Source organism: Apiospora marii (assembly GCF_038362585.1).
Source record: "Apiospora marii strain CBS 49790 chromosome Unknown utg000011l_segment0_segment0, whole genome shotgun sequence".
In the NCBI taxonomy this organism is placed as follows: domain Eukaryota; kingdom Fungi; phylum Ascomycota; class Sordariomycetes; order Amphisphaeriales; family Apiosporaceae; genus Apiospora; species Apiospora marii.
Genome location: NW_027117382.1, coordinates 2,977,841 through 3,005,664, shown reverse-complemented (window position 1 = coordinate 3,005,664; position 27,824 = coordinate 2,977,841). Strand labels below are relative to the sequence as shown.

At 54.1% G+C, this 27,824-nt stretch overlaps 10 protein-coding genes across 10 annotated transcripts; 8 read left to right on the top strand and 2 right to left on the bottom strand.

The window, feature by feature from the left end:
* Positions 1-89: 89 nt before the first annotated feature.
* Positions 90-708, top strand: PG985_014033 (uncharacterized protein; the record flags this gene model as incomplete). Its single annotated transcript, XM_066833799.1, has 4 exons — positions 90-297; positions 397-472; positions 537-622; positions 686-708. The coding sequence occupies 4 exons, from the start codon at positions 90-92 to the stop codon at positions 706-708; spliced, it is 393 nt and encodes a 130-aa protein (XP_066678539.1).
* A 7,354-nt stretch (positions 709-8,062) lies between these two features.
* Positions 8,063-9,738, top strand: PG985_014032 (uncharacterized protein; the record flags this gene model as incomplete). The annotated part of the gene is made up of 4 exons (XM_066833798.1): positions 8,063-8,255; positions 8,349-8,692; positions 8,776-9,484; positions 9,541-9,738. The coding sequence occupies exons 1-4, from the start codon at positions 8,202-8,204 to the stop codon at positions 9,736-9,738; spliced, it is 1,305 nt and encodes a 434-aa protein (XP_066678538.1). The 5' UTR covers positions 8,063-8,201.
* A 1,426-nt stretch (positions 9,739-11,164) lies between these two features.
* Positions 11,165-13,002, top strand: PG985_014031 (uncharacterized protein; the record flags this gene model as incomplete). The annotated part of the gene is made up of 4 exons (XM_066833797.1): positions 11,165-11,362; positions 11,430-11,466; positions 11,527-12,013; positions 12,066-13,002. The coding sequence occupies 4 exons, from the start codon at positions 11,165-11,167 to the stop codon at positions 13,000-13,002; spliced, it is 1,659 nt and encodes a 552-aa protein (XP_066678537.1).
* Positions 13,003-13,908: 906 nt separating this feature from the next.
* PG985_014030 (uncharacterized protein) lies at positions 13,909-15,051 on the top strand (the record flags this gene model as incomplete). The annotated part of the gene is made up of 1 exon (XM_066833796.1): positions 13,909-15,051. The coding sequence occupies one exon, from the start codon at positions 13,909-13,911 to the stop codon at positions 15,049-15,051; it is 1,143 nt and encodes a 380-aa protein (XP_066678536.1).
* A 492-nt stretch (positions 15,052-15,543) lies between these two features.
* Positions 15,544-16,721, bottom strand: PG985_014029 (uncharacterized protein; the record flags this gene model as incomplete). The annotated part of the gene is made up of 4 exons (XM_066833795.1): positions 15,544-16,274; positions 16,349-16,433; positions 16,493-16,616; positions 16,684-16,721. The coding sequence occupies 4 exons, from the start codon at positions 16,719-16,721 to the stop codon at positions 15,544-15,546; spliced, it is 978 nt and encodes a 325-aa protein (XP_066678535.1).
* Positions 16,722-17,603: 882 nt separating this feature from the next.
* On the top strand, positions 17,604-18,218 carry PG985_014028 (gnat family n- protein; the record flags this gene model as incomplete). Its single annotated transcript, XM_066833794.1, has 2 exons — positions 17,604-17,817; positions 17,914-18,218. 2 exons carry the CDS (start codon positions 17,604-17,606, stop codon positions 18,216-18,218), a joined length of 519 nt encoding a protein of 172 aa, XP_066678534.1.
* Positions 18,219-18,256: 38 nt separating this feature from the next.
* Positions 18,257-19,514, bottom strand: PG985_014027 (FtsJ-like methyltransferase; the record flags this gene model as incomplete). The annotated part of the gene is made up of 2 exons (XM_066833793.1): positions 18,257-19,350; positions 19,412-19,514. The coding sequence occupies 2 exons, from the start codon at positions 19,512-19,514 to the stop codon at positions 18,257-18,259; spliced, it is 1,197 nt and encodes a 398-aa protein (XP_066678533.1).
* Positions 19,515-19,870: 356 nt separating this feature from the next.
* On the top strand, positions 19,871-22,329 carry PG985_014026 (DEAD-domain-containing protein; the record flags this gene model as incomplete). Its single annotated transcript, XM_066833792.1, has 2 exons — positions 19,871-21,463; positions 21,610-22,329. The coding sequence occupies 2 exons, from the start codon at positions 19,871-19,873 to the stop codon at positions 22,327-22,329; spliced, it is 2,313 nt and encodes a 770-aa protein (XP_066678532.1).
* Positions 22,330-23,409: 1,080 nt separating this feature from the next.
* PG985_014025 (uncharacterized protein) lies at positions 23,410-24,619 on the top strand (the record flags this gene model as incomplete). The annotated part of the gene is made up of 2 exons (XM_066833791.1): positions 23,410-23,495; positions 23,608-24,619. The coding sequence occupies 2 exons, from the start codon at positions 23,410-23,412 to the stop codon at positions 24,617-24,619; spliced, it is 1,098 nt and encodes a 365-aa protein (XP_066678531.1).
* A 1,894-nt stretch (positions 24,620-26,513) lies between these two features.
* PG985_014024 (uncharacterized protein) lies at positions 26,514-27,074 on the top strand (the record flags this gene model as incomplete). The annotated part of the gene is made up of 2 exons (XM_066833790.1): positions 26,514-26,714; positions 26,964-27,074. 2 exons carry the CDS (start codon positions 26,514-26,516, stop codon positions 27,072-27,074), a joined length of 312 nt encoding a protein of 103 aa, XP_066678530.1.
* Positions 27,075-27,824: the final 750 nt, after the last annotated feature.

Sequence of the window (27,824 nt, the reverse complement as noted above, 5' to 3'; positions counted from 1 at the left end):
GCTGCCTGCTCTCAAGCAACACAATCGACCAGCTCCTTTACGACTACCCTGCCTACTTCACCCGCCTCGCTTTCTGTCTCAATATCAAGATGCAGTTCTCGCTTGCCATCCTCGCTCTAGCTGGCGCCGCCGTCGCGAAGGCCATCCCCCGCGACGACGAGCCCGCCATCGTGGCCGTGCCCAACGCCCCAGGCACCCCGGACGTGGGGACAGGGGCCATCACCCACCTCTACATCTGCATCAATAGCGACTTCAAGGGCGCCTGTACCAACCTAGAAGTGAACACTGGTGGTTGCTGTGAGCATTTTCAAATTCTAAACCTCTGCCGAGAAGCCGATTTGAAAGACGGATGGAGAGTGGCAATGGGATACTGACCCCTTTTCCTTTTTTCAACAGACAACCTTCTGGGCAACTGGAACGACGCGGTCACCTCCTTGGGCCCCGACAAAGGAACTACGTGCACCATCTGGCAGTAAGTTGCTCACAACGCGTATTGCATCGTGAAGACTGCTAATGCGCTGCTAACCTCCCTACAGAGATGCAGGCTGCTCGGGCCGTTCTTTGGGCAACATCGTCAATCCCGGCATCTACAATCTGGCCGACTGGAACTTCAACGATATCAGTACGTATGACCAAAGGACCACTTCAGCTCACAGAAAACTAACTGCTGTGTCTCTCCCAACAGTGAGCTCCCTCCGTTGCAACTAAGCAACCCTCCTATCCAATTCAACCCTGATCGCTAGGGACAGGAAGGAGGTGCTTGAGTTGGAGACAAGGGACCGTGGTGGACAAGGGGACATAGGGGGCTGCAAGCGAGCACCCCTGGTAATGGGTGCTGAATACTTCACGTCTACTCTCTGAATGACCAAAAGGCAATGTCGATCTTTTAGAACCCTACCTAGATTAAGCTATCTAGCAATAATTTGCCATCACACAAGCATATGTTGGATGCAGACTTCTGTGGCCGATGATATTGAAACAACACCAAGATCAGCTACAAATCTTTCAGGCCTGAATATCGATAGTTTGGATACAGGGGCAACAACCCTTGGGGCTCCAATGAGGTCTAACAGCGTGTTCAAGGCTTGATTTTCCCTTGGAAAGGCTTATTTGGCTGGAGGTTACTGGTCAATTATCGTAGTGAGTGTCCCCTCCCAACAGATTCATTGAAATCAGAACCCATAGAGACAACAACAGGCACAATACTAATATCACACGACTTGTACTGGTAGTGCTTGCATTTTCAGTCTTGATTTCAGGCCGCTGATCTGTCTGGTCTATCTTGACTGTGGTAGAGTCTCGCTGTGGCGCCTCAAACCCACATTTCGGCTGGCTCGACCCCTAGCCCCTCGACCCCTGGCGCAAGTCCTTTCGAAGCCAAGGAAGGACTTCCCAGGCACAGCGTTGAAACATTCCTGTGAGAAACCTCCATTCGCACACCACATCCCCCTTCTTTAATGTTTATACTCGGTTGCCGCGTATGGCGCGCAAATTGCACCCCGGTATGTATCCAGGTCTCGGTCACGGCGCCTAACAGCCCTGCGGATTCTCGACATTGTAGCACTCTGGCACCTTTGCTTGATATAATATTGATATCGAGATCTGATATACCCATAATCATCGTGATACTAAGACATGATTGCTTCTCCCCTGGCGGCGGCCTATGGTGACAATTACGCCGCCACTATAGGGGATACTAGATCACACACGCCCATGATGAGATGAAAAAGCCGCTCGATCCAATTTTGGTATTTTTGGGTCTCGACATGAGGTTCAGGGACAATTCGGGAAAGCCTTCTCGCACCTTAACCTATCCCCGGGCTGCATCGGAGTAGTCAACGAATTGGGTAAGTACATCCGGGCGAACGGCTGATTTTCAGCAACAAGCTTAGCTATAGATAGATAGCCTTGCCGAGGGGTCTCCTGCACGAATCAGCTAATCACTGCAGGCTGCCCATGCTTGGCGCAAACCTCCTGCGGAAGGGGTTGCTTCTTTCCTAACTACTAGCTACTTGTCGCTGCCGCATAGGATATTGCTGCCCTTTTGAGACATGTGGCGTCATACGCGGCATTCGCTGATTAGATCTGGGGGGGTAGGTAGGTAGCCCTTAGCAGGCGAGATAATCGTGGATATCTCGCTAGTGTCCCCGAGTACCGCCGTCAGTTGAGCCGAGGCAGGACAGGTGGGGGCGAAGCCCGCATCCGGGGGATATCACTTGGAATATTGATTACTTCATCCGCATCTTTCAAGCGAGAGCAAGTCAGCCGGAGCCGAAGGTATTGGGTCATATCTGAAAGTCGTGTGTTTAGCGGGATGTCGCATCCGCGAGTCCGCTGAGGTAACATCACCGGCGCCTCATTCCCCCGGCCGCGAACTTGGAGATCTGTGATGTGTGAAAGCGCACGCAGATGGGATCTTGGCCTAAGCGGTCGATTTCCAATATTGCAACCTATGTGCGGAGACTGTGATGGCTGGATCTGGGAGACCAGTCCAGCCCCTTCTGCAGGACACATATCTAACTAACAGTACGTGCCGTACGTGCCGTACCGGCGTTACACTACATGCAAGACATGCCGGGTCTATAGGAGGACTATACTACGTTCGTAGATGGGGTAGATGTTTTATGGCCAGATATCTCTTGGCAAGAGCGGCTTCATGGCGCCGCTTAGATTTCCCTCCTTCCGCGTACTGCGCGAAATGGAGAGTATCCAAGATGCTACATGGTAGCAAGCAGGTATGGGTGCTGACTGGCATAATCTGCTATCATCATCAGAGTAACGTCAGCAAGGTTCGTCCCGTCCTTAATGCATCCAATGTGACCCGACTATTACTATTGCGTAGTAATAGAGCCGAGTGCTTACACACGGCTTCCAACGTCAGACCTATATCCGCAGCGGTGGGCAAAACGAAGGGTGTGATTGGTTCGCTGGTCGCCGGCCTTACGAGAGCATAGCATGAAGGGGAGACCAGATGGAAAAGGGGTGGATTACGCCGTCTAAAGTCTCCGAAAGATGGAGAAGCGGCATCTCGGATGGATGGACGCAGCATAGCTTGATATGAAAGTCTTCTATATAACAATTGAGATATTCTCAAGATGAAGTGGGCTTTGTATAGGTAAATCTTATGTAATAACCCCGTGCCGCAGGCAGTGAGGCCAGATGGCCGACTGCAAGTGCACCGGAAGCAGAGCCATCACGCTTAAGCACCATGATATAGTTAGGAAGGGCAGCATGATGCAGAAGAGCAGTTTATTGTCGAGCATTGCGTCAGTAGCTGCAGTAATAACAGTCCCCTAGGCAAAGACAGCCAGAAAAGGACCCACCGTAGGCCGAGGAACGAAACGGCCAAAACTTGGAAATACTTGACGATGTGACAATGCAGACGCAAACAACATGCTGGCCAAGCAAGGACATCAAAAGCAGCCGAAAAGCCGTCAAGAGGCCAATGACAGTAACCTGTACGTAGGTAGGTAGGAATAGTATGCAGGGCAAACAGTGAGGCCCACCAATCGGCCAATTTGATCCCAACGAGATCGCTGTATGGAGGCTCTCTGCATGCACCTGATTCATGTTTGCGTGCGGTGGGTATGATCTGCCCGCAGTACCGCAGTTCGCATTCTGGTCGGAGGATAGAGAAGGCGAGACTACGGAGTACTGTACTAAGCATCGACGCCAACACCTACCACTCTGAGTCCCGCGCGCCTGCAGCCAGATGGGGCTCGGATGGCTGTTCATCTCCACCCTTTGCCGTGGCTAGTAGAGTCTCGAGCGCGGTCTAGACGTCCGCATATGCAGGAGAGGGGATACGATTGCTGGCAGGAGAGCGAGATGGCCTCACACGTCCCCTTTTCGAGACCAATATTCATGGCAAGGGAGGAACACTGAACTTTCAGCAACATCGCAGCAACGTTCTGGTAGTGGGAACGACAAAAAGAGAAAGGGCCGGGCCCGTGAAGGGGTAGTAATAGTTGTAAGTAGCAAATGTATGAAGTGGGGATATCACACCCAGAGGCTAAGGACCATTGGGTATCCTGCGTTGGTCAATATTCACAGCTCGTCACACGGCGAGACGAAATTGCCATACAGCATGGAGGAAATCGGAGTCCAATGGCTATCGATGGCGACTCGCCCAGAACGAAAAATCCGAGGAGGATAAGCGCCTGTTCCGACATGGCGGTAGACTGGTAGGTTTCCAGGTTTCCATCCAGTCCAGGTAGGCCTGGGCCAGAATCTCTGGCCAAGGGATCATCGTGCTTTTTGCCACCAAATATCCCCACCCCCTGGCCAACTGGCCAAGGTTCCAAGATTTGGCTGGTGGGCAATCTTATCTAACGGCATCAAGGGAGGATCAAACCCTTAAGGGTCCAGACAGAACAAGGAGAGGAGAGCTTACCGCTGGGCTGCATGATACGCTTGAGACTTATCTCGAGACCCTGCGTCAACGAGAAGCAGAAGCAACGTTCGAGTACCGAAAGTACTTCGCAAGTGATCGTCGCGGGCAAACTGTTTGGTTCGTCGACCGCCGAGGTGGCGATGAGACATGTGAAAAAGCACGTTACTGCCCCGAGCCCCTGGAAATCCTTCGTGCAGCCGACTTACCAGTCTTACCAGTGACCAGGCCTGCTGGCGTTGTATGTGAGACAGAAGGAGCGTAAGGTGAGAGGGATCGAGTGGTGATGCAGATTTAGATTAGTCAAGAACAGCTTACGTGGACCCGACAACGGCCAGAGGCTGTTCGTCAACCATCCACCAGTTCGTGCAGCCTCGGGTTGCGGGATGAAGTGTTGGGAAGGGAATACGAATTCGAGCTGAGTCACTGGATCCCACCCACCACCGGTGGACTCTGCCGAGGGCGAGCCCTCCCGGACGGCCGCGGAAGGCCGGGGGCAAGGCCATCTGATAAGATCTTGGCAAATTGCCCATTATGTACGTACCGAGATTGGGTTCGTGTTCCGATTTGATGAAGATGTGATTCAGCAGAGCAGAAGGCGTCTAGAAGGGATCATGTGCCCTGAACGATACCGACTATCCGGGGCGGTATTTGCCGGATCAGAATGAGAAGGACGGTGAGAAGTCGGGCCTTTGCATAGTCTCGTACAGATCGCTATGCAATGGTCGCCTGTCGTTTGGTTTCCTGGTGGTTGTTGGTGTCTCGTCTCGAAGCTAGTAGTTAGTAGGAAGCTATTCCTACATCCAGGGTGCAACTACTTGATTTTGCTTAAAGGCGGCAGCGGCCGAAAGGGGGCACCTGCCACGCGGTAGGCGGGCGGGATGCCACTTACATTGGCCTGCGGCTATTTTACTTGGGTGGAGGAGAAGGTTACGGCAGGGAGGGGCCCTCAAGCAAGCCTCAATTAGGGAATTACTGCTACGACAGGCAAGCTGCAAGTGTCCGAGTTAGAGTGCTAGAGTTGTACAGTACCGTACACGTACTCGGGTGCAGCAGGGTCACGTTACGGAAGGAATTGGAGGAGGGCCCCAGCTCGTGGAGGGCGATTGTCCGCAGGAGATCGCAGGAGTCCGGGGAAAGTAGGGCGCATACGGAGTGGTGTAAGCGCATGGGGAGAAAACAAGAAGTGTTTCCGACCAGCGAAAGAAATGCTGGGGAGTTGCGTGCGACGAAGCGGTAGATATGTGTTGCAGACCAAATGTAAACATCAGGTCAGAAGTGGTACGATGAGCTGATTACAATCAGAATTGGCCGCCCCGTGATTGGCTGCGCCGTCCCAAGAGCCCCAAGAGCGAGAGACCGCGGCACTCGGGACTGGCCAAAGTGGATGCAGGCTACAGCATTCAGCATTTTTCTTCCCTGCGACTTGCTCTTTCGCCCGTTGCCCGTCGGCCGTGACGGCCAACCATTCGCCAGCCGCCGCCCGCGTGCGCCTTACTACGACTACATACGAACCAATGCCATTGCCAATAGGCGGCAATAGTCCAAAACTCCGGTCTTGAGGCTACTGCCGTACTGCATTCGTATGGCAATGGCAATCATTGAGGTAATATCAGGGTCCCCAAAGTGAGCAAGTTTCCAATGGCGAAATGCCCGATGCCCTCTTTTGACTCCAGCGTGGACATGCCCGTTGTGGACACCGGGCGCAATGCAAAAATGCAATTGTCCGTCTGACTGCTCAAAGAATGGGTTAAACTGGAAGCCGTAGATGATGCAAGCGCATGACTCTTCCGAGACGACGGATGGCTTGGGCTTGGGATTGGAGTTGGGATTTGGGAGTTGGGGATTGGGATGGGCATTATCGTCGATAGTCTTATCTCTGCAGTCTGGATATCTGGTGCTTTTTGGGGAATTGCCAAAACCGAAATCTGACAGGACATTCGACGATCTAGCAATCTGGAACCTCACTTTTTGGAAAACCCCATGCTGCCCATGTTGGTAGATCACATCCTCGACCGCGGAAACTCCAAATTTGCCATGACCTCCAAAAGCGCAATCCTCCTCTGCTCCGTGCTGAATGCAGTATGTGATAAGTGACGGATAACGTTCCCACGGTAATTGAGAGCAGGGGGGGCAGGGGCGGGCAGGGGTCGAGGGGGGTCGAGAACGCACGCAGACGCATTTCGAAGGTGTGAATGATTGCCACACCCCCGACCCGACTGTAACTGCAAACGCTGCGACCAGACCAGGGTAAAGCCGGGCTCGCTGCAAGGCTGAGTCGAGCTTGACGCAGAGTTTAAGCGCATGCCGACGGCGGCCAACGGACTGAGGGCTGGCCCGGCCAATAAATCCCTAGAAGAGACGCTTGGGAGCCCTGCCGCCGGCCCCACTTCTCATACGATTTTCCTGCCCTCAGCCTTGTGAATGGGCTGATTTCCACCCCCACTTTGCCAGACAAGCCTAAAGTTCTGGGCCCTCCTACTGTCTCTCCCGCGTCTTTCTTTTGCACGAGGGTTCGCATACTCTGTCCCTCTCGCTCGTTGAAACCCTTGCCCCCCCAGCTCCCAAAAAGGTAGGAAGACAACGGGGAAAAGTCAGGCCATTCTGTGCCAAGCTCACGTGTCTCTGACGCCTGGATTTTATCCAAGGCTCCGCTTATCCCGGATCTACATGGCCTGCATGTCGCTCGCCTGCCAACTCTGGCCTGCGATCCTGCGCGAGCAAAGTACCCCGTCGGTCCTGACGGCGACCTGACCAAGAGATTTGTGCACAGCTTTGGGCATTATTTTCCCCGACACCCTACATAATGGACCATAAATGGGAAAAAGGGGAGACTGCAGCAATGGACCATTACGCCCCACACCCGGTAACACGTACCGACCGTACCCTGCGTACCTCCGCCAGACCAGCTCCAGGCAAGCAGTGCGTGCAGTAGCAGTTGCAGTCGTAGGGGTACACCAACGAACCTGGCTCTGGAGGAATTACGCGAGAAGTACTGTACTGTACGCTCGGCCACGTACAGGCTTCCCACAATCTGGCCGCCCGAAACCGTTGCATTTTCGTAGCGCCTGAAAGTCAGACCATTTGCCCAGAGCCCTTCAGCATGTGGCAGTTCTCGGGGCCGGTCTCCGCCTGTACCGCTGCCGTTGTTGAGCACCCCTCGACTCCTGGGACCGGCCGTCATTACCACCCAAACCTGATCTGGCTCTGTGTGTGACTGCTCTTGGCCATCTGTCTCGTTCTGACTCTCATCTTGGCGCCTTTTTTTTTTCTCTTGATCCACCGCCAGACACCCTGATTCCCATTCCCCACTATCCCATGTTCGCGGCTTATTATTAGAATTGGCATATCGCCGCCCTCCATCTCATGTTCGTTTCGTCGTTTCCCATCATCAAGCAAATACAATCAACAGTTACAAGTAGTAACCACATCTTTCTTCCATCCGCTCCACGGTTTCCAATTCTAGACCGTCTTGCCAACAAACCCAAACAAACCACACTCCCACAACCACCATACCCATCGCAACACCAACCCCATACATCACCGAGACCCGAGTCAGCCCACTCCACGACTAGTCCAGCGCCGACTCGACCGATACTGTGTATTAGTTGGTCTACTATCACGACATTCATCGTCCCCTCAGCAAGGCATCGAAAGATTTCGACTCTGCCTCGCGCGTATCCAACCTCGCCATTCTGATTTCTCCGTCTCGCGACTTGATACTCCACTCGCCCGGGGTACCTATCATCTAGAGGTAGAGAGCAGATTGTACGTAGCATCCGAGCTACATTAAATTTCCAATTCCGTCGTCATGGACAGTGAAGTTCTACAGAACATTGACCTGTTCCCGGCGGCCAACAGCAAGGTAATTTCGGAGCCCCTGCTGACTGAGTACAAGTGTACTCTTTTCTGTGCCATTCGTCGTCTTGAGAACAAGGCTAACCGGTTGGTCAAATAGTCCTTCATTGACAACTCCTCAAACTGCCTTCGTCAACTGTCCTCGATATCGTTTTGGGACAACTTTGACAACGGCCTGCCCCAACAACAAAACGTCAACCACCCCCTATCACCTCCCGTCACAGAGCCCAAGACGAGAAACGGTTCATTAAGCCCGCCTCTCGCCAAGAAGGAGATCCTATCCAAGTCTTCCAGAATCTCCAAGTCAGGATCCAAGGGTCAACAGAAGAAGTCGTTGAAGCGCAAGCAAGACTACTCAGCGCTCGACTGCACAGACTACTGGCTTCGTTTCGATAGCGACGACGAGAGCCTCGACAAGTCAGAATTCGACAACCAAACCCGCCGGTGAGTTCCCAGAACACCCCAGTTGGCTATGCATTCTATGTCGTAGTCAAATCAGCTGAATACCCTACTGAACTGTAGATCAGACCCTTCGACTTCATCCACCCGTCAGCACGGTCATCACGGGTCACATCGTTCGACAGCGTGAAACCTGATTTCCCGTCAATGATCAACGACCTGGTCGATTCGGACAGCGCGCTTGATCACGCACTTTCGTCGGAGGAGGAAGCTTTCGCAATGGCTCTGGATGATGATTACACACGGAGGGGCGACGAGACGCCCCTCGATGTCATTCCCGAGCGACTCTACTCTACCCCTCTCAGCTGGGAACCCCCGCAACCAGGCCTGCGCATGGAGTCGTCATACAACAGCCCCGTATTCAATGACCCCGAGCGCCAACGACTCCTTGCCATCGCCATGGGAACTGGCCTCCCCCCGATCAACACCACCACCCGGGCTGGTGCGCCCGTCGACTACTTCAACTTTGAGAAGCAACGAAGCCCCAGCACCACGTCTGAGACCACCAGTGACCCGCCTCCGGAGATGAAGCGGAGGACATCCTCGGTGGCAAGACCGATGCGCTCTGGCCAGACTACTCCCGCCGAGATTGGCGATCGCAAGGACAAGCCCAGGAACAGTGATCGGGCAGCCCACAACGACATTGAGCGCAAGTACCGCACAAACCTGAAGGACAGGATTGCCGATCTGCGCGAAGCCATCCCCTCTCTCCGGTCGATACCTGAGGATGACGATGATTCCCCAGTTCCCGCGTCGAAGGCGCCGAAGGTCAGCAAGGTCAGTTCAAACCCCGCAATCCGTCTTCCTGTCCTCGTACTAACATGTCGCAATAGGGTACCATTCTGACCAAGGCGACGGAATACATCCACCAATTGGAGCGACGCAATCGCAACATGGCTCACAAGAATGACGAGCTGACGCGACGCCTGCAAGCTTTCGAGCAACTTCTGGGCGCTGGCCACCCCACACCCAGCTGGCAGCCTCAGGGCTACGGCGCACCCGTGTTCCAGCCCAGGGGCTACGGGCAATAAACATCTGACGACTTATGACTACAATTAATCTCGACAACCACACCCCTCTCTACTCCATATGGAGGACACACGACACAAGGAATGCTTTCCGGCGCAAGGATGGTTGGGAATACGGCAGGGGCTTTCAAAAAAAGAGAGTTTTGGGAATGCTGCAAGGACGTTTTGAGCCTTGGAGGGAGCAGCCGGGGGAGTGCGGATCATTTGCACAAGTCACCAATTTTATGACGGGGTTAACTGATGTTCGCGCATTTCGCAGCTTAGATTCACTGGGCGTCACTGATTTTCAGCCTGAATGATACCCCGAGCCGCGATGCCCCCCATTGGCATCGAGCCTTGGGGGCATTGGTCATTTCATGCTTCTATACATATATATATACCCTAGAGGGATTTGTTCATGTATTAGCCACGGCATCGCATGCTTTTTTAGCGATTGAGCCCGTCATGATTTTACATGGCGCACACAGCATTCAAGATACCACAATTTTAATACTTCACAACGCACCTACTCTCCTCTCTCCAGTGACCATTCATTCCCCGGGAAACCGGGGATTCTTAGTGCGACCAGCAACCGGTCGCACTTCCGACATACACCATCTTCCACCTATAACCCCTTCGTATGACGGCGATAACCCTGGAACAGTGGCTTTGACGATTCGGCAAACTGGTGTGGTGAGTTGGGTGGGTTTGAGCAATGACCGCCGGCTCGGCTGATGTGGAGATGGAGAGGTTCGTGCTTGGCATCAAAAAGGCACAGGCACATTATGCCCTTCTCGTTCACCAAAAGCATAGGCATTTGTCGCTTACCGAAGACGGTAGAAGGGGATATGTTCCGCACAGACTACCACGATATGGCGGCACGTTTACACGATGACGTTTACTGATGGCAATTGGGGAATGAGTGAGCGACCGAGGACACCACCACCTTGTCATGCAGGCCGGTCCGTGCAGCAATCGAGAGCGCCAGCCAGCCAGCCATGTGCCACGCTCCCCAACGGTTATCAGATGGCAGGCCGTTCCTGTGACACCTCCTCAATACCCCCGATCGATAGACCAATACCTATCCTCGCTGCTGATTGGCCACGCGCACCCCGGAGCGCACGTTTTCGCGGGACAGATTACCACCATCCACAAGTTGTGAATGGTGATCTATTCTGCGCATACGCACCCCAGATTTCAGCCGGCATGCGAATTGAGGGCTCTCAGATCCTGAGTCTGGTCGGCATTTCATTGCACCTTCGAGCTGCTGGGTGGCGTGAACGGAGACAGGAAGGGTCATGCATTTAAATCCCATGGAAGGATCGCTCTCCTACCGACCCCATGAGGTCGCGATGCGAAGTCGCCCATGACAACTTATTCTCACCGTGCTGGGGTTTAAGTCAAAACGGCCGATCATTTCTACTCGGGCTGCGAATCCTTATATTCAACGATGGAATTGAGTGACGACGTGGCTGGTGATCCCAGGCTGCCGCTAGCAACAGCTTCCGAGTCGCGAGCCCCTGTGGCCTTGGACGTCAACATCGGACTCATGGTGCTGGCGACCGCCTTCATTCTTTTGAGGTTTTATACGCGCTACGTCGTCTTGAACCGATTGGGATATGACGACTGGCTAGCCCTCGTGGCATTCGTGAGGCCCCTTTTCTGTGTGACTTATCAGGTGACGCATTGGAGACTGACCTTCGGTCATCTACCAGATGTTTGTTCTAGCTACCGGCGTGACTCAGTGCTGGAGTAAGGCGGTCTGCCACCAGAGTAATCAAGAATGTGCATGCTGACTCGAGGTCTCTGCAGTGACGGAACATGGCCTGGGACGCCATGTCGACACCCTCCAGCAGCCCGAAGAACTCGAGACCTACACCCAGCACCTCTGGTTCTCGATCCTGTGGTACAACACGGCAATCACGTCGACCAAGCTGGCGCTTCTCGCGCAGTACTACCGCGTGCTTCCCATACGGAGCGTGCGCCGGGCTTGCGTCACGCTCATGGTCGTCATCGGCATCTGGGGATTGTGCCAAGTCATGCTCAGCATCTTCACCTGCTTCCCCATACAGGCGTACTGGGACAAGAGTCTGAGCCTGGCCTACCCCGGCAAGGATGCGGATTTGACGGCAACGAGGGTTAGGTGCATCTCCGCACTCCCGCTAGCCTACCAGAACGCCGCAGGTAACATCGCCACCTACGTCGCCGTCCTGGTCCTGCCGCTCCCCGCCCTCGGTAATCTGCGCTTGCCGCGCGCACAAAAATATCTGCTGATTGCCATCTTCTGCCTCGGGTTCCTGTGAGTCCGCCCATGTCTCAATGGATGTCAGAGGGCTAACCCCTATCTGTAGTACCTGCGCTGTAGCCGCCATCCGCATCAAGTACTTTCGCGAATACACCGACCCGACCTGGGAACATGTGGACCCGTCTATCCTGTCGCTGACGGAGCTGTGTTCCGGAAGCATTTGCCTTTGCCTCCCGACGCTGCGGCCGCTGGTCGCGCGCTGGCTGCCCGCGTCGCTTACCAGCACCGCCGCATCCCTCGCGTCTAACGCCAAGGGCGGCAACCGATCCACGACCAACCGATCGCCCACCGACAACAACAAGAATAACAGCAGCCCCGATGACGACCCCGAGAAGGCCGTATCAGACCCCAGGCGGCCCCCGCCTTGCGCTCGGTCCAGGGGCCGAGGCGGTGGACGACGCATAGGCACCTCTTATTACTACAACAGCAGCACCACTGCTACTTCGGCTTCGTCGTCGCGGAGGCCGTCGGCGTCGCTTCCGCGGTCCTCGGCCAGCGGCTCCGACTCAGATTTCATCTACGGGCTCGAGACAGCGCGGAACGCTGTGCCCATGCCCGTGCCGACGACCTCGCCGACGCCTTCCCCGCCGCCAATGTGCATGTCCATCATGCGGCCGCTGACGCTAGGCGGCCGAGGCGGCGGTGGTGGTAGCAGCAGCGGCAGCCGGCGCTCCTCGACGGCTGAGACCAGCTCCGTGGTGCGGTTTGCGGCCATGCCCGCGCCTTTCTCCTCTTCGGCCTCCTCCCAGGCGGCGCCACATCAGCAACAAGGAGGCAACTACTACGTACACAGGAACAACAACCAGGGAAGCTACTTCCGCGGCGATAGTAATGGCAACTGGCTGCTGGAGTCCCGCGTCAGCACGGAGATCGGTGTCAGTAACAGTCCTGTCCCCTCGGAGGAGCGCAGGACCTTGGGGTCGGCGGCGATTCGGGTCAAGCGCATGGTTACGAGGAGGGAGTCGATGGTGGCGGGTTGGTGAGACGTGTTCAAAACTGGGACGTTGGTAAGGTGCTGGAAAGGGCGCGGTGATTGACATTGTGTATGACGGCTTTGTTGACCAGGTTTCACTACGGATGTCCTTCGGTCCTCGGTACTTGGTCATTGTAACTCTAGCATCGGTATCCAAGTCAAAGGACGTCTCATTACGACTTACACCAGAACATTCGACAATGATCAAGACATACCGTAGACTCTTGTTCCTCAAGGACTCAGCTGGGTCTTGTTTCACTTGTTGTGAGATTCTCGTGGGCCTCGATCTAGAATCAAGAAGGATCTTCGTCAAGGCGCTCCTGACTATGCCTCAGTCTCCTATATTTCACGATCTGGAGATATATATACACATCTTCATATCAATCTTTCTGGATGAGAAGCAGAGCTGGAACTATCATTATTACACCGTTTCTTAATATCATCAACAGGCAATCTGTGTCAAACCCCAACACACTCGACTCTTCACGACATGGCGCCCAAAGAGTTTCTTGCCTTTAACAAGCTGTCACCAGAGCTTCGACGCCAAATCGTAAGTGGGATCCTTATGATGTCCTTGCCACAGAACTCGAGATACTTAAGCTAACATCGCTCGTTTTAGTGGGAGGAAGCTTTTGGTGATGCACCATGCCTACATGCTTTCTGTTCGAAGGTTGTGGCAACGCGCCCAGGAACTCGCCCGGCTGCCATCAAATATTACTCTGACCACAGATATTGTCAACCAGAACTGAAATATATATCACCGGAGCCTTGGTTCAAATCGGAGATGAAATTGCGCCTCGTAAACCGAGAAGCCCGAAGGATCGTGGACCGCCATCAAAAAGACTTTCAAAAGATCTCTATTGCTCATCAGGGGCTTGATGAGCCAGTAGTCGTGGGAGTGGACACCCATAAAGACATGTTCTATTTCATGAACCTGCACCATTCAATCAAGGCTCTAGAGATGCCCCTAGAAGAGAACATTCAGCTTGGCCAGAGCCTCCGGCACCTCGCCCTGCCGCTTTTCGACATTGCCCATTGGCCGGACGAGGACAAACGGCGGCTTCACGACCCGTCTCTTCACCACGCAAACAGCCCGTGGCTCTTGGAAGGCCTTTCTCTCACGCTGAGTAAACTTCCCCGTCTGGAAACGATCCGCCTCGTCGTTGGCCGCCTCTTCAGTGTCCCCTTTGGAGTCCCATACAGCCGGATCAAGCGCCGGGAAATCTCCGCCTCGACGGCCCTGATTACCACTCGCACCCAATTGCGCGATCTAGCCAAGTCGCAGCCCCGAGACGCCTATGGCTTCAGCGACTACACGGCCTTCGTGGCCTCGGGCGGCTACCAGTGGCCCATCGACTTTCCCTTCAGGGTATTTCATCCCTGGCACCAACAGAACCCCACCCCGTTGCCCAGACCGTCGAGAACGACCGAAATTCCCTTCGACACGTACGACCCGTTCTTCCACAAGGTCCTGGGCGAGCTGCGCCGCCTCGGCAGCCCCCCGCTCTACCCGCCTCGCCGCGTCGACGTCCGGCTCGTGGTTGACCTCGACTCCAACGCCAACCGGGCCGGGCCCCTGATGCGGCCCCGCGACTACGAGGAGGACATCCCGGCCGCGGGCCGCCCTGAGCATAACGCGGCTGTGCCGTACGGCGAGTACCGGGACGAGCTCGTCCCCGGGTACGACCGCTACTTCGCGGTCTCCAGCAGGAACGTCCTGGACTGGTACGAGGACGTGTCGGGGCACGCGCGCAGCATCAAGGGGCGCGAGGACATGACCCAGGCCGAGCGCGACGCCGATGATCCCGACTTCGCGCCCACCAAGTCGGAGCTTGCTGATTTGAGTGACGGGTCGGGGCCGGGCTCGGCGTACGGGGCGCCGAAGAAGAAGAAGCGAAAGTCTAAGGCTCCGAGGAAAACGGCTATGGAGATGAAGACTGGTAATAGGAAGACTGCTAAATCTACCAAGGCGAAACAGGTCGAGGCCGATGAGGAGAGTGATGAGGGTTCCGAGTACTTGCCACCCGATTACTCGGAGGATGATTCGCCTTCGGATTAAGGGGGCTTGGCTACAGAACGTGTGGTTTTGCTATGTTGCGGGGAGGATATTGTACAGGTTGGTTGAGATGCTTAGATGCTCCAATCTGGCTAGAGACACTTTGGGATGTAGTACTCGGTGATATCTGACATCTCTAGCATCTCATAGAGATCTAAGCGCAAAGAAGGCACCTAGCACCGTATGAGATTACACTGAGTTTAAGCCATAACTTTACCTACAGAGGCTTTCATATTCTATCTCTAGTGTCTAATTCCGATTTGTTCTCTAGAGTCAACGAGTTCCACAACTCCGGCGGCAAATCTGAACCATCCTATCCTACATTCAATCGCATCCCTGGGCTGCTTGCCTCATCTCATCAACTTTTCCCCACAGTGCCTTCCGCGTCTCAGATGGGATTGCTGCTCCACCTACTTTCAACAGCCATTCCAGCTTCTTCCTATCCTTCTCTTGCGCCTCATCGTAAATTTTTCGAGCACTCGTGAGTCTGCCATCCTAAGCACTCCCACTAGCGCTGGAACTGGAAGCTTCTTCATCTTTCTCCTCCTTCACGGGAGGTAGTTTTCGTTCCTCCTCATCCTCCTCGCTCAACTCAGTCCACGCCTTTCTGGCTGCTTCCCCGTTTGCACAGTGGCTAACTTCGTCTTCGCTTACATGGTGGTCAACTCCTTCCTCGCTGGCACAGTGGTTGCAAGTGGCCTGGCATTTGCCCTTGACGAGCTTCAGGGTGGCCCAGTGAGTCGAGCGCGGGCGATCTTTGCATGTCCATGGACTGTGCTCGCATATGTGGCACTTCTCGGGCTTGATGTAGGGCCAGTAGGCTCCGTTTGTGATAGCCTCCTGCTGCAGCGACATGACGTCTATCCAGAAGGCCTGCTGGGCTTCGGCCTTGTTCTTGAAGTTGGTGTCCAGGAGGGGCCAGAAGTGAGCGCCTTTGACAACGCCGGTGAAATAACCTCTGTCGTTCTTCAGGTGCTCGTCTTCGTAAACCATCTTGACGCCGTCAAAGAAACCATCCAAATCTGACATTTCGAATTGCTCGTCACTGTCATCGGCCACGTAGAAGGCGGTCTGCGCCTCAATGATCATGTTCTGCGAGATGCGGTAGAGGTGGTACTGGGCATCGGCAGTCAACTCGGGTAGCAGGAACACCCGCGAACATCGAAGCAGTCGCAAGCATGCAGTGAAGGTGCTGCTGTCTTGCGGGGAGAGCTCTTGGGGGAGGCCTTTGAACGATCCTGGTTAGCTAGGGAAGCTCTCCACGAATATCACCAATATGACCAAATTGCGCCGTACATACATGCTGAGTAGATCCAGTGGATGATCCAATGAACCGCCTGGACATCTTGCTCGTCAATGCAGTAGTACAACGGGTTGCCGAGCACCTGCGAATGTGTTTCAGTCAATGCAAGTTCGGGCACCAATGTTAGATTTAGAATCTTACCCAGCTGGCCTTGAGACCGGATCGGAAATACAAGCATCGTGAGGAGAGTATCACCTTGTGAAGTGGCCAGCTTTGGTCACCGCATCTGACCAGCACATCGGAGTCCTCGCCTGTGCGGAAAAGTCTAGATGGATGCGAAAAAGAAGACACACATCAGCACCAGAAAATATGTAAATATTTCAATCACATACCTCTCATCATGATAGACGTTGGGCGAAAGTCCGGCCATGATTGTGCCCTGTTGTGGTCGTCGTCCCTGATAGTGAAGGGATGGTATCGTTTGCCCAGATATGGCAGCTGCAAAAGTGTTCAGAGATGGACAACCCAGAACGGCCCAACAAATGGTAGGTACCCAGATTCTTGTGGGCAGACGCGACTTGACCGTGTATATTTGTAAAATGTGGTAAAGGTGTGGGCTTCCCAATGTTGGAGGAAGGAAAACCAGGGCTCTTACAAGAAAAGAACATAAACGAAATTGAGAATGGTTTTCAAGGTAGAATAAATGAAGAAAGCTCGAAGCCCAGGGCCGTTGCTTTGATATTGGCGAGTGTGATTTCACATAGACTTCACCTGTGGGGGATCCGGCAACGAGTTGCCGTGCAGTCGCTACCTGCCATCTTTCTTTCCGGCAAAGAAACTCGAATCGATTCGAGGTTCAGATGTCCCGCCAAAACTGATTGAGAGACAGTGCATTGATGTGGCATATATCCCTTTGATGTTTTGCTCACCGGATTTAACGATGCTGGGATATATCGTAGTTCTGGTGGTACCATCTGCACCAAGCTGGATTGCACATGCTGTCTGGAAGTCAACAGAAGACCGCCATGTGAGACGTATAGAAGCAGATTTATTCGTATCTGCCATGTACACCTTGTCACTTGTTTTCGGCGTTAAGAATGAGGTGTCTCGTGCAAGTTATTGCCTTCAGAGGCAAGATGTACGTTGCGGAGGTCACGTGAGTCATGACGAATGAGGTAGGCGCAGCTGAAAGTCAATCCTGCAGTGAATGAGGGGCCGATAGTTAACAGAGGTCAACGATCAAATTGATTGAAATCTATGCTTGTGTGGGTGGTAATATCTATGTTTCATTTGCACTTATTCCGCCACAATTATGTTGAACACCGAAGCCAAGAACTGGTATCGAGATGACTACATGATTTCGACCGAACCACTGCTCATCCAGGTCGACGAGGTCAATGCAGTACTTGGGTCTGACCTAATGTGGTGGGCGCAAGGTCTCCCTAGAGATCAGATGAAGAAGGCCCTACACAATTCGCTCTGCTTCGGCCTTTACGCTCTTCCGCAGTCTACGGCGGAAATTGCAGGTAGGTTTGTAGAAGTTTTGGGACCGTTGTCTCTCCTCCTTCCCTGAGTTATACGAGCGAAACCGTCCAACTAACCCATGAGTTGATTGAGTGTAGGCCTTAGCAATCCAAAACAAGTCGGGCTCTTGAGAGTCATCACGGATGATGTAACTTTTGCCTACTTGACAGATGTTTACGTTTTGCCAGAACATCAAGGGAAAGGAAATGGCCGGTGGATGCTCGAGTGCCTCGGCGAGGTTATCAAGGGGTGGCCACATCTCAGGCGATTCATGTTCCTGACCAGTGATGCGATGGACATGTATCGCAAGACGCTTGGTGCCAAGACATGGGAGGAGTGCGGTATGAAGGACATCATGGTCGGTCTGGTAGAAGGTCCAGCAGCGCAGCACCCCGGGCAGTAATTGTCATTAGCAAATGGACAGCCATGAGAGCGCCTCCCTCAGCTCTTGGTCCCAGTCTTTCCATATGCGCCGCCGGCCAACTTCCTCATCTCAAGTGCGCGCTTGTAAGGGGGTGCGGTTGGTGGCTGTACGGGGTCGAGAGATACGTGGCCGGGAGGAAGTCGGTATGAAGCGTCAGAGTCGAATGCGGAGAGATCACCGCAAGCGATAAAGGGCGCAATCCATCTCACGTCGTCCTTCTCGGGGGCGCGCAGATCTTCAAACTCCACTTCCGTGACTCCGTCAGCATCGGTCCTGCGCGTGTACTCCGGGGCACAGTCCCAAGCGCTGGTTTCTGGATTCTGAAGAATTGTCGGCGCCTCAAGTGAAATCGCGTTTTGTCTCTCTTCCATCATGTCTGTTAAACGGTATCCGACGCCAAGCGGCTCCTCCAGACTAGCCGAGAATCCCTTGGGCGGTTGGAAATTGAGGCAGACGATGAAGGCTTCGACGCTGCTGGCACGCGATGATCTGGGCTTGGCAACGTGGACTTCCTCAAAGAAAATCTTCAGCTGAGCATATAGCACATCCACGTTCTTTCCTCGGAAGATCTTGGCGACGAACTTGCCGCCCGGCTTCAACACACAAAGAGCCAGGTTCAGCGCGGCGAACAGCAGTTGCGACTGCACGTAGATGTCCAGATCATGCAAGCCTGTGACATCGGGGGCACCATCGCTGATGACCAAGTCGACAGGGTGGGCCGCCTTCTGGTCTTTTGACGTGGCATCGTAATCCGGATCCAAGGCATTAAGTAGAAGAGGGACGGTGGCGGGGTGCGTGATGTCTGCCCGTAGAGTGATGATACCCGGCAGGGGGCTGATAGGCTGCAAGTCGATTGAGACGATCTTCACATCCTTCCTGGGCTTCAAATCATCCTCGGAGGGGTCTACCTCGACAACCTGCTCCTCAGGGGCCTCCTTTACCGGGCCAAAGACGCCGAGCATCTGCTGGCGGAACTTGGCCTCGCGATTCTGCCATGCTGCACGTCCGAATTTCTCACCCTTGATGAGTACGCGTGAGAGGACTTGCGACCAACTACCGGGCGCGGCGCACAAGTCTACGACTCTGGTGACATCGGCGAAGAGATCGAATTCTAGGGGTTGAATGAGTTCAAGGATTTCATCGGATGGCGGGGTTCTACATCGGAAACGGACCTTCATCCAACTGCAGCAACTTGAAAGCACTTCTTGCGCGCCAACCCTGCTCCTTGGCTAGGCGATAGTACGCGTCGCGCTTGTCCTTGGAAGATTTGCCCATTTCGTATATAAGTACTTGACTTCTTCTTAGCAAGTGCTCAAAATGACGGCATATAGAAAACGACTGTCTATTGTCCTTGCTCTTTTTCCCTTGATCGTTTTGGCGGGGTGGTTGATTCTGGAGATTTCCAATTATTTTTTCCCAGCGAATCAGGTGCTGCGAAACGATGCGGATTTAAGGTATGGTCAGTGCTAGGATGGTGCTGGTGGGTAGTTTTAGTGGGCAATGTCGGTGCCAAAAGATGCCGATCTTTTCAAAAAATTTAAGAAATCTCAAAGTCTTGAAGCTTCAGCATCATTCCGCCCATTGGAAGCCCCACCATATCGCAACCTTTTTGCGACATACTCAACCTCATCATGGTCGACTACAAGAAGAGGAAGCTGCAAATAGCAGCGGCTGCCGCTGCTGGTGGCGCCCAGCCAGCGTCCAAGAAGCAAAAAACCCAACCCAAACCTAAGTCTAAAAAGCCCGTCAAGAGGCCCAGCCGGTTGGCTGCCGCCGACGCGCTCAAATGGAAGACCGCCGAACTCCCCGACATGCTGAACGACGCCGAGGGTTTCTTCGGGCTTGAGGAGATTGACGATGTGGAAGTCATCAAAAGGCCCGACAACTCGGTCGAGTTCCGGACTACCGCCGCGAACGTCGACGACGACGAGCAGACCGAGGACAATGGCGAGGGCGACGACGACGAATTCGAGGGCTTTGGTGATGATCCGATGGAAGCTGAAGCTACCGAGACCCAAGACAAAGCCGAAGAAGAAGTAGCGGCTCCTGCTGAAGCTCCTGCTGAGAACGCCAAGGAACCGAAAGAGAAGGCGAAGAAGGAGAAGAAGACCAAGGCTGAAAAGAAAAAAGAGAAGAAGGAACAGCAATCAGCGAAGAAAGCCGAGAAAGCTCAAGAAGACCCCGAGTTAATGGGCAATGCCTTCAACGCGCTGGATAAGATGGAGGCGGCAGAAGACGAAGTCGACGTTTCGGCCTGGGTTCGCTTGGATCTGTCACCACAGCTGGTGTCGGGTCTGGCCAAGCTGAAGTTCAGCAAACCTACCAAGATCCAGAAGGCCGCGATACCGCACATCCTAGCCGGTCACGATGTCATCGGAAAGGCCTCCACGGGTTCCGGAAAGACGTTGGCCTTTGGCATTCCCATTGTCGAGCGATGGCTGGAGATATCCGAGTCGGTCGAAGAAGCCTTTGAGCCCGAATCGAGGGATCCCATCGCTCTTATACTATCGCCCACCCGAGAGCTGGCCCACCAACTTACAGAACACATCAAGAATCTTTGCAGCGGGATGCCTAGCTCTCCCTTTATCTGCTCGGTCACCGGAGGTCTCTCCGTGCAAAAGCAGCAGCGCCAGTTGGCCAAAGCTGATATCGTCATCGGCACGCCTGGTCGCTTGTGGGAAGTCTTGAGCTCGAGTTCCGACCTTATGAACAAGTTCAAGAACATCAAGTACCTCGTCGTGGACGAAGCCGATCGCCTCCTCAGTGAGGGCTCCTTCAAGGAAGCCGAGAATATTCTCAATGCTCTCGATCGGTACACCGCCAACGAAGACGAAGAGGCACACAAGCCTTCTCCGCGCCAGACCCTGGTCTTCTCGGCCACCTTCCACAAGGGACTGCAGCAGAAACTGGCGGGCAAGGGCAAGTCTGGCTTGATGAACCAGGCAGACTCGATGGAGTACCTCCTGAAGAAACTCAACTTCCGCGAGGAGCAGCCAAAATATGTCGATGTCAACCCGATTGCGCAAATGGCCGAGGGTCTCAAGGAGGGTCTTGTGGAGTGCGGAGCAATGGAGAAGGATCTCTACCTCTACATGCTGCTGGTATTATACCCCAACGCTCGTACATTGGTTTTCACAAACTCCATCAGTTCCGCACGTCGGATAACGCCAATGCTGCAACTGTTAAATATTGCCGCAAACCCGCTTCACTCCCAGATGGCACAGGTACGTCTTTCAATCTCCATTCTTTCCTATTTCAGCGGGTCTTGGGACGGTTGGTCGTGCGTTTCATTGTCGCGCTACCTCATTTTCAACTTGAGCCACGATATTCAAATTTCGTATCAGATATACTAATGCCGATGGTCTTGTAGAAAGCTCGTCTCCGCAGCGTCGAGAGGTTCACGAGCGCTCCTAAAGGGCAGCAATCGGTCCTGGTAGCTACCGACGTCGCCGCTCGAGGTCTCGATATCCCGGGAGTCGAGATGGTGATTCATTATCACGTGCCACGTGCAGCTGATGGTTATGTCCATCGATCTGGACGAACAGCTCGTGCCCAGCAGACTGGTGTCAGTATCCTGCTCTGCGCGCCGGAAGAAGTCACTTCTACACGACGTCTTATTGCCAAGGTCCACGCCGAAGGAAGAGGTCCAGGGGCGGGTAAGAACGCCTTCGTCCAGACTCTAGATGTGGACCGGAAGCTCGCCAGCCGTCTCAAGCCGCGTCTAACGCTCGCCAAGAAGATTGCCGACGCCTCGCAAGCCAAGGAGAAGGGAAACAAGGATGAAGATTGGATGCGCAAGGCCGCGGAGGAGTTGGGGGTCGAATACGACAGCGAAGAGCTGGAGAAGGCGGGCAAGTGGGGAGGACGTGGTAGCCAGCGCAAGGAGAAGCAAAAGGAAGGCAGGAACATGAGCAAGCAGGAAATGGGCGCCCTCAAGGCCGAGCTGAGGGAGCTCATGGCCGAGCGGATCAACACCGGCGTCAGCACCAAGTACCTCGCCACGGGCCTGGTCGATATGGACGAGCTGCTGAAGGGGGCCAAGGGCGACTTCCTGGGCAAGGTTGACGGCTTGGACATCGCCAACCTTTAATGAGCGGCATATGAAAGTCGTGTAGTATTACATCATTTCTCGGTCGCCCTTCGGCTCCTCCTTTTAATCTGATACCCAGAGAGCGGCATTCGATAGAATAAGCAATGACAAATGTACCAAAGTGTGGTACACCAAATTTTGAGACTAAGAATGTTGAAGTCGGTGGTGAACAACGCTTATGCTCCTAATGGCCGCTTTCATGGTATTATCGCGCGTAAGCAAGACTCAACTCCAGCATCCCACAGCTCTTGCCGCACGATCTTATTGAAGAGCGTCCCGAACATTGGAAACTTGGGGTACATGTAGCTATGTATGACTTTTATGGAGCTCAACGAGACTTTTACCACTTCAGGGTTTCATTCTGAGACCAAGTTGCATCAATCTTCCCAAGCACCTGGGACTTGGGATGGTCGTATTTACACCCGATGCGGTAATCCCCGATCGATTTTTAACAACTCCTTGCCGCGCCGCATTTTGGCTGCGTACAACTGTGTCTCTGGCTGGTCTTGTCGAGTCCGAATGGCGAGCAGTGACAAAGAAAAGGGGTAGCAGAATCGCGTCAGTGCTACGCGTTTCACAGGTGAAGACGGAGAAACAAGGACATGGCGTTTATCTTGGATTTGGCTTTTTCCATCGGCGGGACATCGTGATTGCCGCGGACTATGCCATTGGACGCTGTATGAATCAACGAGGTAGGTAGGATGTGCCACCGCGGCACAGCTAGGCAGCTATCTTATGTATTGCTGTCCAAGTCATCTCATCGGCAGCATGGCGCCGGGAACCCAACTTCGGGTGGATATGCACCTTTGAAACTGAACGTCGGCGGAATGGCTTGCATTAGCGTCAAGCACTTTATCCCCTTACGCACACGCACACAGGTACAAGAGCAGTTATCGGTGAAGTGAGACAGACAGTCATCATGCTTATAAACCATCATCTGACTCTCACCGTATGAAGCAACCAAGCCAGCAGTCGACTCTGATTTTCAAAAACCCCCGAAACATGAATCAATGCTTGGTAGTGTGTATGTGTCCATACGACACTGAATGACTGCGCTGCTGTTCCCACACGTTAGCAAAGATGTCGAAATATATTGCTGGCATATCGCAGTCGACTCCTGCTTCGCTGACCAAGGCTTTCAACCACGACAAAGTGGTGCCTTCCCGGTCCGCATGAGACCAAGAAGTTTGCTGGCCGTTGTCACTGTGGCGCCGTCCAGTTCAGTGTCTGCCTGCCCGTTGCGAGCCTGCCACTGCGAAGCTATTTCTGCCATTGCAGCATCTGCCGATACACCCAAGGGACATACGCCCGGAACGGCGTCATCTTACCACCCGGTATCGAGCCGGACTGGAGGAGCGGTTCCATGAGCAAGGAGGTAGCAGAATACAATATACCAGGTCGCCCTTCGCCCCGCCTGTTCTGCTCTACGTGCGGGTCCACAATTGGTGGTGTTGGGCAGGACGGGACAACAACGCGCGGTATCGAGGTCAAGGGCCAATGGTGTATGATGGTTTCGCTGTTTGACGGCAAATTCTGGCATCATTGCGCCCACGCCTTTCCCAAGTCCGTCCCCGGCGGCGGGTTGCTGGACTGGCTGCTACATCCGGGCGCCGCTGCTGCTGACGGCGCACACGAAGAGGAGATCCTTTGGTATAGCCCGGACGAGAGCGACTTTTTCATCGACGCGGAGCCAGAACGCGCGGCAGACGGGACAGAGCGCCTCCGGGCCGAGTGCCACTGCGGAGGCGTGTCGTTCACGATCTCCCGGCCGACCCAGGACATTCTCAACGACGAGTACCTGGGCCGCTACGTCTCGCCCCTAGACCCGAAAAAGTGGAAGGCTCTACTCGACCTCTGCCGCGACTGCGGCCGCCACTCGGGCGCCATCGTTATGCCGTGGATGCTGGTGCCGCGGGCGGCCATCGAGCCCCCCGTACCGGCCGACCTTGTCGTCGGACCACAACGACAACCGTACGGCACCTTGAAGACGTACAAGTCCTCCGAGGCCACCACGCGCGGGTTCTGCGGTGTCTGCGGCGCGACCGTCTTCGGCGCGACGAAGCATCGCGCGCCCACTGCGGGCCAGGCCGTCCTCAACGTCGCCATGGGCCTGCTGCGCGCGCCCGAGGGGGTCCGGGCCGAGGACTGGGTGACGTGGCGCGCGGGGAAGCCTTCGTGGGCGGAGGATGCGAAGAGGTATGACGAAGAGTTCGCGGTCCGCTTGGTCGAGGGGCATAGGATATGGGGGCTCGAGATGTACGGCGAGGCGCCCGCGTTTGACGTGGTCTAGGCGCGTCAGGGGAGTAGCGCGACCTGGGATGGAAAAACTTGGATGCACTCTTCACAGATATGGACATACTTGATGCGTCGGTATTTCACAATACCGCTCTTAATCTGTGAGTAGAGGATTGAAAAATCCAAGAAAATCCTTGTCTGAGCATTCTGAGATAGAGAAGGAAAAAGGGGACCAACCTGCGACAAGATGCGCGTCGCAAACCAGGTTTGACTACATATTCCACATGCCCGAATTCAACCGGGTGTTAGCATCAATATCATGGCTTTCTACGAACATGAAAACCCCGAAATGTCCGTGAAAAGCAGAATTGCGACGACATCGATGCGGATGCCTTCATTGTGGACAGGGAAAGCGCAATGGGAATTGACCCAATAAGTCCAATGCGGGGGAAACTGGGCGGGAGGGGCGGCAGCTGATGCGCAAGGGGTGGTGGCTTCCCCTAAATTGCCCCTCTCCAACTCTCCTTCTTGCTCCCCTCTTTCCGCAGCCATCTCTAACTCAATCAACTGATGAAACACCAATGCGAACATCCCAGCTTGCCGTTGATCGTGGGCATGATTGATACAAACAGGCCATGCACGATTGGGCCAATCATTGGGCCGTGGACGTGGGACTGGCCAACGCATCGCGTGTCCGTTGCAGCAGCTCTCTGCTGCTGTATTCCTTCGTTTCGAGTCCATCCCTCCTCCTTGGGCTATGTTCCTGGATGTTTCTCAAGTGAGAAATCGGGAAGAGGCCGGGAAAGTTCTCGACCAATGACCGAATTGTTCTCTCGTCTAGATGAGAACTATCATCATAAATGAGAAATGACAAAAACCGAAGGCGAGGCGCGCGGCAGCCAACGGTGGGAAGCAAGAAAAACATTAAACGTTAGGCTTGATCCGACATGCAGAAATGGGCTCCTATTCATCGAATGAGATGAACCATGTGTCCACCACCCTCCTCTTTCTCTATCGATGTTGGAGGGGGGCAGGCAACACGTCCATGGGCTACGGAAGGAAACACCGTGATTTCTCGACCAACACGCCCGTCACCTCTCTACATAATTTGACATGGTCCCCATTTCCGATCCCGCCTCAGCACGGAGAGGATTCGAAGACAGAAGAGGGGAAGGCACTGCCTACTATCCGCGTGTCATTTGCCTGGTCCAAGTGATATTATTGCCTGCCCATTCATCAACTGGCTATCAATGGATGGATGGGTTTCTCCCCCATGCCGGCCCAGCCTCTCTGGTGTTCAGTCCAGGTGACCAGGTAGGTTAGGCATTAGGTACAGTAAGAAGTAGGTTAGTTCGTCTAGCTCCCCGTCTTTTCGCTCGCTCTCGTGGCATTATTGCTCCTGCTGCGGCTGCTTGGTGCTGCTGCGACGTGCTACTCGCTTGTCTCCTCTTGATCTGGGCCCTGGATCTGAGCTGGGGTGTGTGTTGGGATTAGAGCGCGACGGCAACACACACGCACACACACACACACACACACACGCTCGCAGCCGGACCACACAACAGCTCCCCATCCCCATCCCATCTCTTTTCTGCCTCTGCCCTCCTCCTTTCTCTCTTCTCTTCCCTCACCACACTCTTCTGTCCTCAAACTATCACCTGAAGCTGTACGAGATTGTAATTGAAATATATTTCTACTTTTTATCAATCCCTTGCCAAGTCCTTAACTCCCAGCCGCACTCTTTGCGACAAGCTGATCGCCCGTTTCGTAAGTCGACCCATCCGCCACCGCCCATCCAACTTTGCGCAGTTGTCGCATTCACGCGCGCATCTTCGCACAACGTCGCGGGATGCGATGCGATGCGTCGCGTCTTTTATTACGTCGCATGCTAACTGTACATATAGAATACTCTTTACCAATCTTATAAACTTGCCCCAATATCACACGTCGAAATGGCTCGCGAAGGAACACGCTCTGCGACCGGCAACTCCAAGCCGCGCGTCTTCGAGACCGTTGACACCGCGCCTGCCATCAAGCGCACTGCCAAGTCCAAGGTCACTAAGAAGCCCGCGACTGAGTCTACTGCTGTCGCCAGCAAGCCCGCCGGCGTCACTAAGAAGGCGCCCGCGAAGAAGAACGGTGTCGCCGCCAAGGTTAGTCAGGACTCAGCTTTCCCATGCACACATGCCCTTCCACATTCACCAGTTTGCTTCTCGAAATCGGTTTGACTACTGTACTCTCCGAGGCTGCGGATTGCTCGCGACATTACACGTTGTGATGGCGAATGCAGACCTGCACGCAATGCCTGACAACACACCGCACCCCGCCCCACTCCTTCATCCTATCCTCCCCATGGTTCTTCGACTCTTCTCGCAACAATTAGATGGCTAACTCGCACACAGGTCAAGGCAGCAGTAAGCAAGGCCGCTGGCAAGGCCAAGGGCGAAGCCAAGACCGATGAGGTCAAGGCAAAGAAGGCAACTACTTCCAAGCCTAAGACGGCAGCCAAGTAGATTTTAGGCTGCTGTAAGAGGATGCATAAGCAAGCCAAAACGAAAGCTTCCCGCTGGGCCGCGATTGGAAAACCAAGCGCGCGCCAGCAGCTGGGCAAGGCCAAGACGCTCCGTTTGAGGCTACGCAATAGGCGACGGTGAATGGCTATGCCAATGCTGTGTGTGAAGCATTGGGGCAAAGCAAGCCTTGGAGAGGATTTAGAGGGCGCATCGCCCCAATCTTGGAGGAATCCCCGTTAGACCAGGCCCTCCTGTCTGCTCTTTGTTTTTTCGGATACCTATTTCGCGAACTTTTGGGATAGCCTGGTTTCTTCTCTCTTGGGGCGGTGCGGGCGGTGAGATACCTGGATGGGCATTGGCTTGATGGGTCTGGTGGGTTAGACATCTGGATCCCTCTCAGGGAGCGGTGCAGCGGTCTGCCTACCCGATATGGGGTAAATGTTGGTTTTTTGTGTCGATATCAAACCTAGCCGGCGTAGGAGGAGTTCTCAGGGACAAATATACCTTACTTGCGTGTTACACATACGGCATTTGTCTGAACTTCATTCTGACATATACGCTTCAGTGTCCGTAGCAACCTATGTTCGTCTCAATCTCATGGGAAGACACTTGACACTTTTGTCGAGAACTCGCTCTGCGCTCGACCCTAACCCATCTGCTTTCAATGCAACCTTATGGCCTCCAGCAAACAACACCTGACGGCCACAGATCCAATTCACCCATGAAAGTAAAAGAATATCAAGAATTGGA